Raw genomic sequence first — 18208 nt, 5'->3', positions numbered from 1 at the left:
TACATTTTAGTACAAATTTTGCTGTTATCTAGAGTAAATGTCCAGATACTTTTATCCAGAAGGGGGGAATAATGAGTGTACTATTGGATCACTGACATTGGAAACTCTTTCTTTTGCCTCGGCACTGGAATGACATGACTTGGCTATACTCCAAACTTGTCAAACTGTCAACACTGCTCTACTCTCCTCTGGTGATTAATAAAACAGAAAAGATGTTGATGTGAACATAACTTTTATTTTTCATTTGTATGTAAACATTTTTTCTCTGCCTGAATGCTTGAAGATTTAAAAATTTTCTTAGAATTAGAAATCAACTGGGGCCTCTCTGGTGGTACAAGGGGTTAAGACACAGCACTATGAAGCTGTCTGCAGCCACTGCAGCACAAGTTCGATCCCCAGCCAGGGAGCTACCCACATGGCACAGCAGACCTCTCCTGTCTCGCCCATTGCTCCCCTCAGCAGTGTGTTTCAGTCAGTCTGCCTGTTCTGTTCCCCACTCTGTCTCCGGTGAATCCTCTCAACCACCATACCTCTGGCCTGTACCCCAGTTCTTGTATGCATAATTAAATAAATCTTTAACAAAACCAACTAAAATACATCTATACATAGTTCTCTTTACAATCATTTTCATTATCTTTCTGGGCTCATTTAATCAGAAGAGTTAAATCTTCAGCTCAGGAAAATATTCCTTGTCATTTGACAAATTATAGTTTTGTCTTTCTTCTACTTGCTCTCTTGCTTTTGGGAATTTTCCTAGATCTACAACAAAAAGTTTTTTGTAATTTTCTAATATGCTGTTAAATAAATAAGCTAATCTAAATTAGAGATTGGCAAACTATGAAGCATGACCTGTTTTTGTATGACCTATAAACTAAAAATGGCTTTCACATTTTTAAAGGGTGGCTACTAAGAAATAATAACAAGAAGCAGAACAGAAATAGCAGCAACTATATATGGAATCCACAACCTAAAATATTTATTTTCTTACTTTTTATAGACAAAGTTTGATGATTCGTTTTTTTTTTTTTTATTGAGGTAACATTGGTTTATTTTTTTTTTCAGTCTTTTTTTTTTTTTTAAAGGTTTATTTATTTATTTATACAAGCACTGGGTACAGTCAGAAGTGCGGGAGGGTGAGAGAATTCACCAGAGCCAGAGCGGGGAGCAGAGCAGGCAGAAGGACCGAAGTACACTGCTGAGGGGAGCAGCGGGCGGCAGGAGAGGTCTGCGCACCATGTGGGACCCTCCTCCGGTGGCCGGGGAGCAGCCGGGGATTGAACCGACGCTGCAGAGGCTGCGGGCAGCTTCGCAACCCAGCGCTCAACCGCTGCGCCACCTGAGAGGCCCTGATGATTCGTTTCTGAACAAATTATTTGTTTTGTTGCAGTATCCAATCTGTTCACTGCCTCAAGTAAGTTTTTTATTTATTTTATTTATTTTTTTAAAGATTTATTTTATTTAGGGCCTCCCTGATGGCACAGTGGTTGAGCACTGGGCTGCAAAGCTGCCCACAGCCTCTGCAGTGCCAGTTCAATCCCTGGCCGCTGGGCAAGGGTCCCACATGGCGCGCAGACCTCTCCTGCCGTGCCCGCTGCTCCCCTCAGCAGTGTACTTCCTCAGTCTGCCTGCTCTGCTCTCCCCTCTGGCTCTGGTGATTTCCCTCACCCTCCTGCACTTCTGACTGTACCCAGTGCTTGTATAAATAAATAAAATAAATCTTTAAAAAAAGATTTATTTTATTTATTTGTGTATACAACAGCTGGGGTGTAGGCCAGAGGTGTGGGAGGTAAGGGCTTCACTGGAGATACAGTGGGGAGCAGAACAGGCAGACTGACTGAAATACACTGCTGAGGGCAGCAGCAGACAAGATAGAAGAGGTCTGCTGTGCCATGTGGGCAGCTCCCTGGCCAGGTTGCAAATAGCTTGATAGAGCTGAGACTTAACCCCTTGTGCCACTAGAGAGGCCCAAGTTTTTTTAATTTTAGTTGTCCTTTTTTTCATGTGTGAATATTCTTTTTTACATTGAAATATAATTGGCAGATAACATTAATTTCAGGTGTGTAACATGATGGATGATTCAATATTTGCATACATTGTGAAATAATTACTACAACAGGCTTAGTTAATATCCATTGCCATGCAAAATTCATTTTCTTGTGATGAAACTTTTAAGATCTACTCTCTCAGAAACTTTCCAATATGTCATATCATATTATTACCTGCATTCACCATGCTGCTGCTTGTTACATTTAATTGAGTGAATTGTACATATGAATTACATTTCAGTAAAGCTGTGTGAAAGCCCACTTAGAATATGCGATTATAGTGAGTTCTTAATAAATGTTAGTTATTAATTCTAGTGCTATTATTAGGGTTCATTCCACTGAAGACTGAATGAATGTTTATGGCATTTTGCAAGGTTTTCCCCACTAAAGTCAGCATGTTGAAAGAAGTACAAAAGAAAATTAAGGTTAATATATGCATGTAAATTCCAGAAATTCCCTTTCAGAAAGAAATCAAGTACGGCCAAACATTAATATTCTAATTTTATTTTTTTCTGCTAGATAATTAGCAAAATGTTCTGTGGATCTAGCATGCTAATTTTCTGGAGTTCTCCAACCCTTCTTCCTTGCCCTTTGGAACCCATGCTTACTCCTATTGTAGCTATTTATCTAATCTACTGTATTCCCTAAAGAAGTAATTCCCGGGCCTCCCCGGTGGCGCGGCGGTTGAGCGCTGGGTTGCGAAGCTGCCCGCGGCCTCTGCGGCACCGGTTCGATCCCCGGCTGCTCCCCGGCCACCGGAGGAGGGTCCCACATGGTGCGCAGACCTCTCCTGCCGCCCGCTGCTCCCCTCAGCAGTGTACTTCGGTCCTTCTGCCTGCTCTGCTCCCCGCTCTGGCTCTGGTGAATTCTCTCACCCTCCCGCGCTTCTGACTGTACCCAGTGCATGTATAAACCAAACAAACAAATAAATAAATAAATAAAACATGCCTCTATTAAAAAAAAAAAAAAGAAGTAATTCCCATTGGAATGAGATGAGGATATAGAAATGTCTAACTCTACTTTCTAATTGTTTTTCCAATAAAAATTTTTCTAGGTGTAAATTCTTTTTTCAGCCCTAGATAAGAATATTTATATCTACTCATACAACCTATAAACAGTTCCCTGTAACAGATGGAAAACACCTTTTTGGCCTAGGGAGATAGAAATTTCTCTCCAGTAATGAGGGACAAACCCTCTAGAGTGTCTAATGGGATAAGCAAACTGGCAAGCTATCAGTCAGCTGCTGATGACCCTTACAAAGTTACATTGCACCACACTCTCAATCACAGGTTAGTTGAAACAGGGACTGAATTCCTAAAAGACAGGAAAGATGAGCACAAGTTTCTTTGGAAAATTCCCGAATGAGAACAACTCTTTTAATATGTACACACATTATGGGAAAAGAAAAAGGGGAAACCTATAGGGCTTAAGCTACCACAGTTGGGTCTCCCTTAGCACCAAGGATTAACTAGTAATCACTTGTGGAGAAAAAGGAACTCTCCTACAGTGCTGGTGGGCATGCAAACTGGTCCAACCACTATGGAAAGCTTTGTGGAGGTTCCTTAAACTACTGAAAATGGAGTTTCCATATGATCCAGCAATTCCGCTCCTAGGTATCTATCCAAAGGATGAAAAACTTTAATTCAAAAGGATACCTGCACCCCTATGTTTATTGTAGTACGGTTGACAATAGGTAAGCTTTGGAAACAACCCAAATATGTGTTGATGAATCAAGAAGATGTGGTGTATATATGCACAATGGAATATTATTCAGCAATCAAAAAGGATAAACTTATGCCATTCACAGCAACATGAATGGAGCTGGAAGGGATTATGGTCAGTGAAATAAGCCAGAAAGAAAAAAGAAAAATATAAAATATCAGGGGAAAAAAAGTAACTATAATAAAGTTAAAATCAAAGTTAACAGGCAACTATCGATCAGAGACATTATGTAGGAGGTGGGAGAAGGATCGGGACAGGGTGGAAAGAGCACAAGGGACTATAGTAATGGTGCACAGGTGAAATGGTAGTGGAGGGCCTCCCCGGTGGCGCAGCGGTTGAGTGCCACATTGCAAAGCTGCCTGCAGCCTCTGCAGAGCCAGTTTGATCCCCAGCCACTGGGTGAGGGTCCCATATGGCATGCAGACCTCTCCTGACGCCTGCTGCTCCCCTCAGCAGTGTACTTTATCAGCCCACCTGCTCTGCTCTCCCCTCAGGCTCTAGTGAATTCTCTCACCCTCCTGCACTTCTGACTGTACCCAGTGCTTGTATAAATAAATAAATCTTTAAAGAAAAAAAAAAAGAAATGGTGGTGGAAATTTCACAGGGAAATCATACATTGTACAAATATGAAAAATGATGTAATAAATATATTTTAAAAATCAAATCTGTTTGTGCCCTGAAAAAAAAAAAAAAAAAACATAGTTATCACTAATATGGCTTACTACACATGCTCTCAATGTGGACAAAAGAGGATGTCAAAAGGATGTCACACACTCTCCTCTACCATATAAAACAATGCCATCTGAGTCAGTCTCCTCCTACTCACCTTTTCATACTCATCTCATTGTTTTTGGCAAGCCCAAGAGCAAGTGAGTTCCTATTTATCTTCTTGGAAACACCTTTAACAAACTCCTTATTGGCTTCCTTCTTGGGCTGGACAGAGTGACTTTGAGCAGCCTGCCAAAAAAAAAGGGGGTGGTGAAGGAGTAAGGAAATGAAAAGAACAACAAATTACCTAGTAGGTGGCTCTTAGAGGAAAGTTCTGAGCCATATCCCCTCTTTGTTTGGGTGTTCCCAGGAATGATAATCAAACCATCTCACAACCAGTATGGCACTGGTGTTGACTAATCACAATGGAAGCTAACAGCCAAAGCAAGTACAGCAGCACTTGTGCATATTGGCTAAATAACAATTGTACATGTGTCCGAGATACATAGAATGCAGCTCTGATCTCTATGTCAGGCACACTGTCTGGCAAATTCCCAAGAAGTTGCAATTTTTTTTTAAAACATCGCATTCCACTTTGACATCATAAGATGTTCAGAAGGGAGAAAACAAAATAACTGCCTGTGCTAGCTGGGGACACCACAATCAACTAGCTTTTCAAGGTAGACCTCTAACACAACACTACTATATCTACTGCATCTCAGTCAGGGGATATTTATTAAACATATGGTTCTAGTGAACACCACAAACTCTAATCATGACTAAATCTATTAAACAGTAGGAGAGATCATAGGACTGTGAATAATGTCAGTAAAAATAAACTTGAAAGTTATGCCTTTAGGGCCTCCCCTGGTGGCGCAGGGGTTGAGCGCTGGGCTGCGAAGCTTCCCGCAGCCTCTGCAGCGCAGGTTCGATCCCTGGCCGCCGGCAAGGGTCCCACATGTGGCACAGATCTCTCCTTCCTCGCCCACTGCTCCCCTCAGCAGTGTATTTCGCCAGTCTGCCTGTTCTGTTACCCGCTCTGGCTCTGGTGAACTCGCTCACCCTCCCACGCTTCTGACTGTACCCAGTGCTTGTATAAATAAATAAATCTTTAAAAAAAAAGTTATGCCAACAGTGCAGGAGAGTTCCTTTTTCTGGACCTATTAAACATAGAGCTTTCATATGATCCAGCAATTCCACTCCTAGGTATTTACACAAAGGACACAGAAACATCAATTTCAAAGAGCACCTGCACCCCTATGTTTATAGCAGCACTGTTCACAATAGCTAAGCTTTGGAAACAACCCAAATGCCCAAAAATAGATGACTGGATCAAGGAGATGTGGTACATATACACCATGGAATATTACTCAGCATTCAAAAAAGATAAACACATGCAATTTGCAGCAACATGGATGGCGCTGGAAGGGATCATGCTCAGTGAAATAAGCCAGAAAGAAAAAGAAAAATGCCGGATGGTCTCACTCATAGCAGGAATCTAGAAAACTTAAATAAGGGACCAGGAAAATGAATAACTGTAAGAAAGTGAAAATCAAAATCAACAAAAAACTATGAACCAGAGACATTCTATGGGGGGTAGAGGGCGGGGAGGGGAGGGATTGAGTCAAAATAAGGGGGTTGCATTTGTATGGGGAATATAAAAATAAAATTTATTAAAAAAAAAGTTATGCCTTTAAAATGAAACAAACTGAAGCTAATTATATTCCAAATAAATACTATAGCCACACTAAAGTTTTTTTTTAAAAGCACAGAAGAAAATAAAATGCCAGAAACAACTAATCCAAGTAAACACAATATTTGACTATATACACTAAAATAGCCATCCTTAGTCAGGATGGATATGGTGGGGGCAGGGGTAGCAAAGAAAATTGAAAATCTGGATTTTTTTATAGAAGATTTGCTTATTATGATGGTATAGACAAAGTAATGTCAAAACTTTTACATATATTATTGAGTAAATGTGAGGATGTTCTTGGGAATGAGGGTTCTCATTGTAGAAGAAGGAACATATGAATATGGACTGGGGAATGCAAGAAGGAACCATGTGTACTGGAAAAGTAGTTGCATAAATTCATGATTTCTTAAATCATTACACACGTGTATGTATGTATACATGTATGTGTATATCTAAGTATATAGGTACATGTGTGTATGTTTAAATATATATATGTATGTGTGGATATGCATTTTTACATGTAGATATTTCCTAGTTCTGCCTGCTGAAGGATAGGAAAAAGCAGACACCACAGTAGCACACCTAGCATTGACATCTTGGTCTCTAAAAGAAACCAGAAATCTCAGGAGAAATGGTTGATTACAGGGCTGAGATAAAATAGGTACAAGATACACCTGAAATATGTTATACAAGGACACAGTTGTCAGATTGAAAGGGACTCTATTGGCCAAATCTGGGAAAATTTGAGCACCAAAATAATTTAATACTATATAATAAACCACTGAAAAATAGAAATTAATTAATCCATATCAATAATAAACAGGGAACCTCAAGGGCAGACTGGTAAATGGTGAGTGAGCGCTCAAATTGGAAACAAAATCATCTTGAAGACTGGTTTAGGCAAAAATCATCAAAGAATGCTAGATCTAAGGGACATTTTAATAAAGAGCAGATTATTTACAGGCTCCTAAGAGTGTGTCACACCAACTGCTTATTAGTTGCAAAGGAGTGGGGGAAAGGTAAGTATGCAGTAGAGAAACCAGACAACATCTTGACTGGTGATCAAAATTACCAGCAGTGAGGGACAGATAGACATCATGTGTCTTCAAATGTGATACCCTAAGGACAGAACATCACTTACACAGGTTTCCAGTGGAGAATGTATTACATCAATCTAATCACATAGAAACAACAAAATGAGGAATGTTCTATTTTTAAAAGAGGAGGTTGGATGGGACTGTGTTCTTCAAAATTGGTAATGTCGTAAAAAGAAAGAAAGGCTATGGAAATGTTCTCAATTAAAAGCTAAATATGATATGTGACAAGAAAATATGTGACCCTGGACTGGATCTTCTACTGAAGGGGGAAAAATGTTTATAACATAGGCCTTATAACTGAAAAAAATGGAATTTGAATTGACAGATTACATAAAATATTGTATCAATGTAAATTTATAAAGCTGACAACTGTACTGTGGTTATATACAATAATTTCTCTAAGGAAATAAATATACACTGTAGTACTTAAGAGAGAAAAGGCCACGATGTATGTATGCAAATAATAAGGCAAATAGGATAAAATGCTAATAATAGGTGAATCTAGATGAAGGACATATGTGTGTTCTTCAGGCTTTTATTTGTTATTTTTCATATTTGCATCTTTTTGAAATGTTAAAGTTATTTCCAAAAGAAATATAAGAAAAAATTATGCCTTTGTATTATTAGATCACAATAAGCACCTACATTCCAATTGGGAGTTCTTTCTTAGGACTTCAAGTCACCCACGTCTGCTCTTCAAAGAGTTTGGCACAGTTTTTTGTTTTTTTTTTTAACTTCACCTAAAGTTTTACAAACTCCCTATATGTGCAAGTGAGACTCAGAAGTGGAAAGTGCATTCTTGCCAGGAGAAAGGTAGAAGCCCCAAGAGAGTGAATCTACCTGCTGTGTGTAAAGTTCAAAGCCATAAATATTTTCAGATCTAAGCTCAAGGGGACCTTTACCTGTACTTCTCCATAATTCTTTCACCACAAAATAGGAAAGCAGCGTCAAAAACCATACTGACACAAAATTACTTAGGTAATGTAGATATAGGCCCTATCTCCTGATCTACTGGCTTCAGACCAGATCTTATATATCAAAACTCCTTCCCATGTTGGAGTGCTAAAAGGAAGGGAAAGAAAAAAAAAAGCACTCATAGCAAATTAACTAATTAAAAGAAATCAATAAGGGGCCTCCCCTGGTGGCGCAGGTGGTTGAATGCCACGCTGTGAAACTGTCCGCAGCTTCTACAGCGCCGGTTTGACCCCTGCCGGCCAGCGAGGGTCCCACATGGCGCGACAGACCTCTCCTGTCTCGCCTGCTGCTCCCCTCAGCAGTGTATTTCAGTCAATCTGCCTGTTCTGTTCCCCGCTCTGTCTCTGGTGAATTCTCTCACCCTCCCACGGATCTGCCCTGTACCCTGGTTCTTGTATAAAAAAATAAAATCTTAAAAAAAAAAGAAATCAATAAGGTCAGCATCTCATTGTGGTGAATGGTGAGAAGACAGAAAATAGATACAGGGACATGAAGACCTACTAATACTGACAGGAAGAACAAAATCATCATATAAGCAATTCCCAAAATTTATAGAGAAAGGAACCTTCAATCCTCAAATAGATGGGCTCAGATATCTATAGAAATGTAGCCTAGGAATGACTTAGACACTCTGTAGTGACAGAACTTTCTCTGGAAAACACCAAAGACAATTCCAGACAACAAAAGTGAATCTTTAGAACTTGAATGCAGAAGGGAAAGCTGGGGCAGAGACACTGCTCAGGGATACCTTGCTTCCCCACCCTTATCCTGGATAAGGATGTTATATTCAGCTGGAGAAGCAGAAGGGTCCTGGATATCTATTTGCATTTCTTATTAGTTTATTTGTGTCTATTCTTTATAAATAATTATACAAACTTCTTGAAAAAAGGACTGGGATATAGCATAAAGTTTCTCATATGCTACAAGAACTTAATTTGCCAAGTGTCACCATCAAGGGATTCTGGGGGCCAAGGGAATCTCATTAAAATGGGTTGCATGTACTCCTGGTTTGTGTGGCTATCTTATTTCAGCCAAGTTTCTAGGTCCATGGTTAAACAGGAAATTAACCTAACCTTACGGGTTTGTGTAGGAGAGGTCTCTTTCAACCAATCTATAGTTAATCTGAAATACTGCAGAAAGCTACAACTTAATCATATATGTTATAATATGCATGGGGAAAAGACTGTTAGCAGAAGGATGGTCACAAAGCATCTAAATAGCAGGGATCCAAAGGCAAAATCTTTGCCAAAGCTTATCCAATCCTGCCGAGGTGGTAAAACATGAGCAGCTACAAGTATCCGGCAGCCATACAAAAGACACTCTATTATGGAGGGCAGAAATAGTTCACTAGGCTCCTCCTAGATGAAACAGACTTCAAAACCAAATTAGGCAAGTCTTCATCATGTAAAGTGGAGACAATCATAGTATCTACCTCACAGGATTATATGAGGACTAAGTGACTAGACATGGGAAAAGGTGCTTAGAATATTGCCTAACACATGGTAAGCATTTAGTAGGCATCAGCTGTTATTTGCCAAGACCAAAGATCACCTTTGACCTGATACTATAGTCAATTAACATCATTCTAACTCTCTATTCTGATTTTTCTGCTACCTTAATAATATCAGAATAGAGGTAACTTGGAAGTGAATTCAAGAATTCTAGTCAAAATTCAGTTTCTGGATCTTTATAATTGAAGACCAGATCATGAAACTGGTACTCAATAGCTCTATATATGGAGACATTTTTGATTGTCACTACAACTGGGATGTTGCTGGACTTTAATGTGTGGGGGCTAGGGATGCTGAGATCAGCCCTACCCAACAAAATTGTTTGACAAACACTTCCTAGACTGCAATGAATCCATTAAAGTACTACCTCCATGGAGCCAGCTGAGCCACCTCTGTAATACTTTATCTAAATGAAATTCTCCATATTTATCTACAACTTCATATCTGGTAATTACTGCTATGCATAGAGCGGTCTACCAATTAATCCAGACAGTACATGCCAGCAGAAGAGTCCATACAGTTTCTCAAACTGGGTCAATGATTCAATAAAAAAAATAGTAAGGATACTTCTGAAAACAATAAAAAATAAAATTGGCATTCAATATTTTAGAGAAGGTGAATAGGAAAGTTTCCTCAAGGAAAAGATTGTTTAAGCCCTATGCAAGACCTTATCAGGGAATTGGACTAGCATACTCACATTGGTGAGATCTTCAAAGGCTGATCTCTTTTTGAGGGCTCCATGTGGTGAACGTGGAGATATCTTTGCTTGGTAATTCTCCCCTTTCTAAAAAAAAAAAAAAAAAAAAAAAGAGTTAAGTTAGGAAATCCAATTGTAAAGTCTTTTCAGGGACTTTGAATCATCTTTGGAGCTCAGGGGAAGTGCAAAAATTTCCAAGCAACTGAGAACACATATAACAAACACCAATAAATTACAACAAAAGGAAATTTCAGCACTCACTGCTGCTTAAAGAGTCCCTGAAGGAGGTATATCATTGATATTGGGGACAAAACTATGAAGAGACAAGATAACCTTCAGTCTAACTCTCAGAATGAGCAAAATAGGTTGGTGAAGCTAATTTTCCCTCTTATTCCTCTATTTATAGTTATCTTCTCTAAGATTAACCATTACAAACACCACCCTGCCACTCCTTTCATTCCTTTAATACAGATGCTATTGGGTAAATTAGATTAATAATTTAAGTTAAGCATCTCTTATATTAAGTAGTTGATTCAATACATTCACAGTAAGAACAATAACACACATACATAAACACTGTTCCAGAATTAGCTCTTAACATTGAACAAGTCACTTAACTGCTAAGGCTCTATTTTGAGATATAACCTACTTTATTTGAGAATCAAATAAAAGGATACATGCAAAAAAGGTCTGTATAAACTATAAATGGACAGAAATCATATTGGGATATGATTTCCAATAAATCATAGTCCAATATGATTCTGTATGTTAAAGGGAATTTTTGTATTTTAAGAACGGAGTTTGGTAGCCCAAATGAATCCCTACTTGCTAGTGAATACAAAGGAAGGACAAAAGGGAAGGGAAGGAAATGCCTTGGAGCAAGGGCCATTTCTTTCTAGGTATTGTATATCTGTACATCTTACCCCACTCCCAAATGTGTAAGACCATCTCTGTGTGGCTAGAGGTTAAGGTAATTCACACTACAGGGCTCTTCTACTCCCTGACGGTTTTTATTTGGTGGAAGTCTCCTAAGCATCAGATTTCTTTGATGAAATGAGAACAAACCCTGCCCTGCCCATATCGGAGACTTGTTATGTGAAGCAAAGCACTGAGGTTAGAGCATTTATTTGTTCCATCTTCCATCTATACCCTGGAACAGTTAACCCTGGACATAGTAGTGATAAGACATTTAGAGAATTGGATTTATAATACAATAAACCAATCTAGCACAGTAGAGCAATCCTGAAAGAGCTGGGAAGAATTAATTCTATTTTCTAATGGATGAAGCTTAGAAACAAGTAAACTATGAGTCTTTTAGCTACTGGGTTGTCGGAAAAGTGAGGACATATTTTTTTCTGTTTTTCAAGTGAAAATGCATCATGACTTGTTTGACAACCCAATAGTTTGTGATAAATAATCCTATTGGAAATAATTAGCAAAAATTGAGTATTACTTTCTCACAAATTGGCTAAGAAATTAACTGTTGGTCTATTATCCAATTTTTACTTGATATCACTGGTAGAAATAACCAGTCCCAAATAAAATTAACAGATAAAACTAAACTCAATAAAATTTAGGTTTGTAAAATACGCCCCCAAGGAAGCTAGATTTGGAAAAATAACTGCCACAAGAGAAAACTTTCAATGGCAGGACGCTAATCAGATAATTTAATATGGACAAAAATCTGATCAATGTATCAAATTTTTCGCTCCAGATTTACACAGGAAGAAAACATTTGACCCCTCAATGAAAATCATTTGAGTAAAACAAAAATGAAAATGATTAGAAAATTTTTATCTGTGCCGAGAGAAAACCACTCAAGGAAATTAAATTGGCTTAATGATGTTTGTTCCAGGAAATACTCTCCTAATGATAATTCATTAGTGTTTGTAAAATTATAATTAAAATTTATATGATGACAAACAGAACATCCCAGAGTGAGGATGACAATGTCAAACTAACCACAAGGTCATAACAACAGAGTCAAAATGTACCTAATCTTCAAATTTAACTGCTATAAAAAGTATAATACATTTGTTTACCTAATCTTCAAACTCTTCCCAGGTTGCAGTAAGCAGCCTTCTGGCAAGGTGCTTTGAGCATCTCAGAGAAAGTTAGAGTATAGATGTGAGCAGTAATGGGAGTTGAGTGATTTGCCTCTGAAGGTTGTGAAGAATGGCCTTAATTTCTGTCATGCACCATGGGAAAGAAGGGGTGTTAGGATGTCACCCCGTCCCACTTTCTCAGATTAAACCACAAATGGTCCATAAGATTTATAGCAGCTACTCGAGACACTGTAGGGAGAGACTGCTTATTCTAACCTTTTCAGTGTGGCCATGATCACTGGGCCTAATTTTGGTAGACTGAGATTTCTTAGTCTCAGATTTGGTGCTTTGGGGTGGTAGTGGCAACGGCATCTCTTACAGATCCAGCAGTGTCTCTCCAAGGCAAGGCTGCAATCAGAAAGGTATTCTTTAAAACACTATTCACCAGAAACATCAGAGAATTCTCTGGAAACTTCAGAAAAACCCAGTCTTTCCATAGCATCCCTAGAAGAAAAAAGACTTTGAGTTAGGCAGATCTTGGTTCACATCTTGGTTCTACCACAATTTACCTTGGCAAGTAACTTAAACTCAGTTATCTCATCTGTAAAATAGAGATAAACACACCTACCTGTGCAGGACATTCTTCAAATTAAATGAGATACATTATGTAGAAAGCCTAGCCCCTTGCCTGCAATTCTCTGTGGGCACTGGAACTGTGGCCTAGTCCCTAGGTTAGACCTAGAAATACAGAGGACGAATTACATGAATTCATTAACCTGAACATTAATCACTTGCTTTAGGAAACACGCTGATTTAAGTAACTAATTCCCCTGCCACTAGGAGGGGAAAGGGGATTGACACCACCAAAGCCATGCTTTTCATAAAAAGACTCTGTGCAGAACACTCACTTTCTACCACCTCCAGAACCCTGAATCTCACTTAGACTAGAAAATTAGAATCCTTTCTGGTTTACAGACTTTTCACTGATACAATTTGGTAAGTGTCAGAGATCCCACTGGGCATCCAAGAACTGGTGCTGAAACTCACAGAGGGGCGAGTTGGCTCAAATTCCAAAACTGTGGCTCAAGACAGTCTAGAGGGAACTGTAGCAACTTCATTTTACATATATAAAGGCAGGTTACAGACAGCAAAACCCTGGGGTGAGAAGGCAGCATGGTGTCAATGAAAGCACCACTGATGTGGGAAGGATGCCTGAGGTCTAGCTCTGGCCCTGCCCCTAGCTAGCTGGGGGACACTAAGCAAGTCCCTTTGCCTTTGCTAGGCCTCCTTTCCCCACCAATAAAATGAGGCAATGGGACCAGAGCTTCCAGGCTATTCAAACTGTGATCAGTGTGATCAACATTAGCATCAGCTGGGAAACTGTCAGCAAATTAGAACTTCAAGGCCCCAAGCTAGGCCTATCAAATCAGAACTGCAAGTTAACAATATGCCCAGGTGATTCACATGCACTTTAAGTTTAAGAAGCACTGTTCTAGGGTCCCCTCCACCTATGACATGGTAGGATTCTCTGACGACCATAACAGATAACAGTGGGAAAGTCAGAGCTGTAGGAGTTGGAAGTGGGGACAGAAGGGCGAGTGGAGACAAAAGATAACAAGGGAGACAGTGCAACACATTTCCATCCTCCTTCATATAACACATTTCCATCCTCCTTCATATTCCTTATGGAAGGGTTCCGTAGAAATCCTTCAAACAGCAATCCTGTGAAATTATGCAGGATAAATGTCATCCACTTGTAAAAGACGTTTTGTAAACGTACTCTGATTCGGGGATGTGCACCGGTTGCTCCATCCAAAAGCTGGTATCCAGTCCCCTTTGCTTTGCCATCTCACCCTCTAACACACACTGCCTGCCCAACCTCGTACAGGGCTCACTGCGCAGACTAATGGCTGACAGAGTGAAACAAGACGCCCTGCGCCCTGGCAAGGAAAGACAGGCGGTTTGTTACCTGGGCTGGTGTGACGCCCAAGGACTGACCAACGTGGGACAGAGCCGGATATTCAAAGGGGCGGTACAAGCCCAAAGTAGCCTACCTCAGATTGAGAGCAGAACAGGGAAGACCATGGATGCACTCCTAGACCAAGAGAGGCCCGGGAAATGACCGGAGTTACATGTCGTAGCGACCGTGTCTGTCTCAACCTGCTCTGCGCTCCGTCTTATTCGCACACTAGAGAATTTTTGAAAAGTACAGCCCCAGGAGGAAGTCAGTGATGATTGGCTGGCAGGAGCCAATCAGCGTGCACAGCTGCTGCGAGGGCTTGCCCAGCAAGGAGGGGCGGGCTGAGTATTTTGAAATTGCACACTGCAGCTAATGAGCTTCCCTTCGGGGTGTGGTTTTCAGTACAATTGGTTGGCTGAGGCTGGGTTGACAAGCTGACGAGCTGACCACGGGCTGGGTCTCTTAAAAGACGCGTTTTCGTTTAAATAATCCTGCTGGAGGATGGGGAGAGTGACTCTATAAAGTGGGTATAGACCAATTAAAATATTAATATTAATAACACGTTGTAGAGGCAAACGATAACTACGCGGGCATCACAAACGGCCTAGTGAGGAAAGGGCAGAAATTATTGCCCCTATTTTATGGATAAGCACATGAAGTGCAGAGTTGATAGTATCTAATATTAATCCAGCACTGCCTCTGTACTAGTCGCTATAATTTCTTTTGCTGGAAATCTTGTCTAGACAGGTACTTTTATTATTGCCATTTTAAATATAACAAAACTGTAGCTTGCTAGTTGCCTGACATCATAAAGCTGCTATTCTCATTCATTTAACTCATACATTAATTCATTTATTCAACAAGTATTAACTGAGTATGTCTGCTTTGTTTTATGAACTAAATTTTGTATACATATATATATAGAGAGAGAATTGACAAAGATTTGAAGAATTTATACACACACACACACACACACACACACACACACACACACATAATTGACAAAGATTTGAAGAATTTATAGCCCTGTCCTGTCCTCTGAGGATGCAAAGAGAAAATGGAGGCACCAGGGATAAAATCTAGAACTTTTTGCAAATATAGCACTGAACTACAGCCCTACCTTTATTATCAGCTCCTTCTCCCTTTAATATCGCATAGCTTCTACATTAAAGGTAAAATAATCACACATAATCCCAGGCCCTCTCTTTTTTTTCATCCAGGTTCATGACTTTAAATATCATGTAAAAGCTGACCCTGAACTCCAGATTCATAAATCCAACCAACTACTCCACATCTTCACTCCAGTGTCTAATAGACATCTCGAACTTAACATATTCACAAACCTATCCTTCCTCAACTGTCTCCCATTTCCGAAATTGGTACCACATCAAACCAGTTACTCAAGCCATAAATCTGGGTATCATTCTTGATTGAAATTCTTTTCAATCACGTTACCCTCCCTTATCCTTCAGCAAGTCCTGTGGATTCTACCTTAAAAAATAAAATATACCCATTCACTTCTCTCCATCTCCACTGCCACCATAGTCTCTTGTTTGGACCACTGTAAAGAGCCTCCAAGCTGCTTTTGCCCTTTAAGATCTTGCCCTTTTGAGGGAGCCTCCCTGGTGGCTCAAGGGGTTAACAGGCAACCTATGAAATGATCCACAGCCACTGCAGCACAAGTTCGATACCCGGCTGGCCAGGGAGCAACACACATGGCGCAGCAGACCTCTCCTGACTCGGCCGCTGCTCCCCTCAGCAGTGTACTTTGGTCAATCCACCTGTTCTGTCCCCGACTCTGTCTCTGGTGAATCCTATCACCCCCCACACCTCTGGCCTGTACCACAGTTCTTGTATGCATAGATAAGTAAATCTTAAAAAAATCTTGCCCTTTTCGAATGCAAACAATAAGGAGTGTTTTTTTTTTTTTAAATCTCAGCTTTTTACAGATAGAATTGATGTAACATTGTATGAGTTTAAGGTGTACAACAAAATGATTTTACATGAGCCTCCCTGCAGGCCTAGGGGTTAAGTGTCTTTGCTCTCACTGCTGTGGCCTGAGTTTGATCCACGACCAGGGAGCTCATCCACATAGCACGGCAGACCTCTTGTACGCTGCTCCCCTTAGCAGTGTATTGCCATTTTAAATATAGTCCACCTGTTCTGCTTCCCCGCTCTGTCTCTGCTGAATCCTCTCATCCCCCGCACCCCTGGCCTATACCCTGTCTTCTACGCAAAAGAAAAATTTAAATATAAATAAATAAATGAAACTTTTATGGAAGTAATATTGGTTTATAACATCATATAAGTTTTAGGAGTACAGCATTCACACTTTGACATCTACATATACTACATTATAATCACCACCAAAAGCCTAATTTCAATCTTTCTTAAGTGGTTTCTTAAACCACTGCTTCAATGGTTTCCTAGAGAACTTAAAATCCAAACTACTCCAGTCTACAAGGTCTTATCTATCTAATTGACTTTGTTTCACACCACTCACTCTCTTTCACTCCATTCCAGTCTTCAGAGCATTTAAGATCCCTCTCCTTGGGATCTTCACACATAATGCTTCCACTGTCTGGAACATTATTCTCACCATTCTTTAAATTACTTGCTCTTTTTTTTAATCATGCTTCAAGTCTCAGCTTAAATGTCCCCTCTTCAGAGACGCCTTTCCCTGACCAACAGTGTTGTCTAAAGTGGGGTTCTCCTCCTACTCCCGAAAATACTCTCTCAGTCCCTTATATTTCTTTTTTTTTAAAATAGAGGCATGTTTTTATTTATTTATTTGTTTGTTTGTTTGTTTATACATGCACTGGGTACAGTCAGAAGCGCGGGAGGGTGACAGAATTCACCAGAGCCAGAGCGGGGAGCAGAGCAGGCAGAAGGACCTAAGTACACTGCTGAGGGGAGCAGCGGGCGGCAGGAGAGGTCTGCGCGCCATGTGGGACCCTCCTCCAGTGGCCGGGGAGCAGCCGGGGATCGAACTGGCGCAGCAGAGGCCTCGGGCAGCTTCGCAACCCAGCGCTCAACCACTGCACCACCGGGGAGGCCCTGTCCCTTATATTTCTTACAGAGTATTACTTTTTAATTTTTTTAACTACCTCCTGATTCAAGAATACAAAGTCCATAACTGCAAGGACCAAGTCCATCATGCTCTAGTTCCAGTGATTAGCATTAATTATAGTTCACATTTACCATTTCCTTACTATATGTTTCACACTGTTCTAACACAACAATACTATGAGGTGTTAATATCCCCATTTTGCAGAGGAGAAAGTATAGTGACATCCCAAGATAACACAGCTAGTAAGTTACTGGACTGAGAGTTAAACCCAAGCAGTCTGATTCCAGAGACCAAACACATAAGCATTAACCCACACCTGTCTCCTTGACAGAAAATTAAAAAAATATTTATTTTTAACTAAGTAAATGAGTATCTTCCTTTAAGGGTAATTGCTGTGAACAAGTGTCTGCACTATAAAGGAAATATAATATTGACACAAGTCACTATAGGTCTTTATTTTAGTCAAGGAGGCATAAGTCCAAAACAACAGCAACACAAAAATCACAAAACAATTTCATTTTTCTTATTTCTTTCCAGCATTTCACAAAACAAAAGTTATTTAGTAAACAGCTATAATCCCCCCCCATTTAAATGTGTTTTTTCTCATTTTTAACACCTCCATTTGACTTACCCTTTCCTTTGGGTAGCATATAGAGAGATCTCTAAGAAAAGAGGAGACATC

The 18208-nt window shown here is 39.9% G+C and overlaps 1 protein-coding gene across 1 annotated transcript in view; it reads right to left on the bottom strand.

The window, feature by feature from the left end:
- Positions 1–12868, bottom strand: part of CCNB3 (cyclin B3) — a gene marked incomplete at both ends in the record, with an annotated part of 49056 nt that extends 36188 nt beyond the window's left edge. Inside the window, 3 exons of the mRNA XM_084258913.1 lie at positions 4594–4724; positions 10452–10538; positions 12773–12868. Of these exons, the coding sequence (XP_084115039.1) occupies positions 4594–4724; positions 10452–10538; positions 12773–12868 (314 nt within the window). The remainder of the gene's footprint in view (positions 1–4593; positions 4725–10451; positions 10539–12772) is intronic.
- Between the last annotated feature and the right edge of the window lie 5340 nt (positions 12869–18208).

Source organism: Talpa europaea (genome assembly GCF_964194135.1).
Source record: "Talpa europaea genome assembly, chromosome: X".
Lineage (NCBI taxonomy): Eukaryota > Metazoa > Chordata > Mammalia > Eulipotyphla > Talpidae > Talpa > Talpa europaea.
Note: the sequence above shows the minus strand (reverse complement) of the source record. Positions and strands in the feature narration are given on the sequence as shown.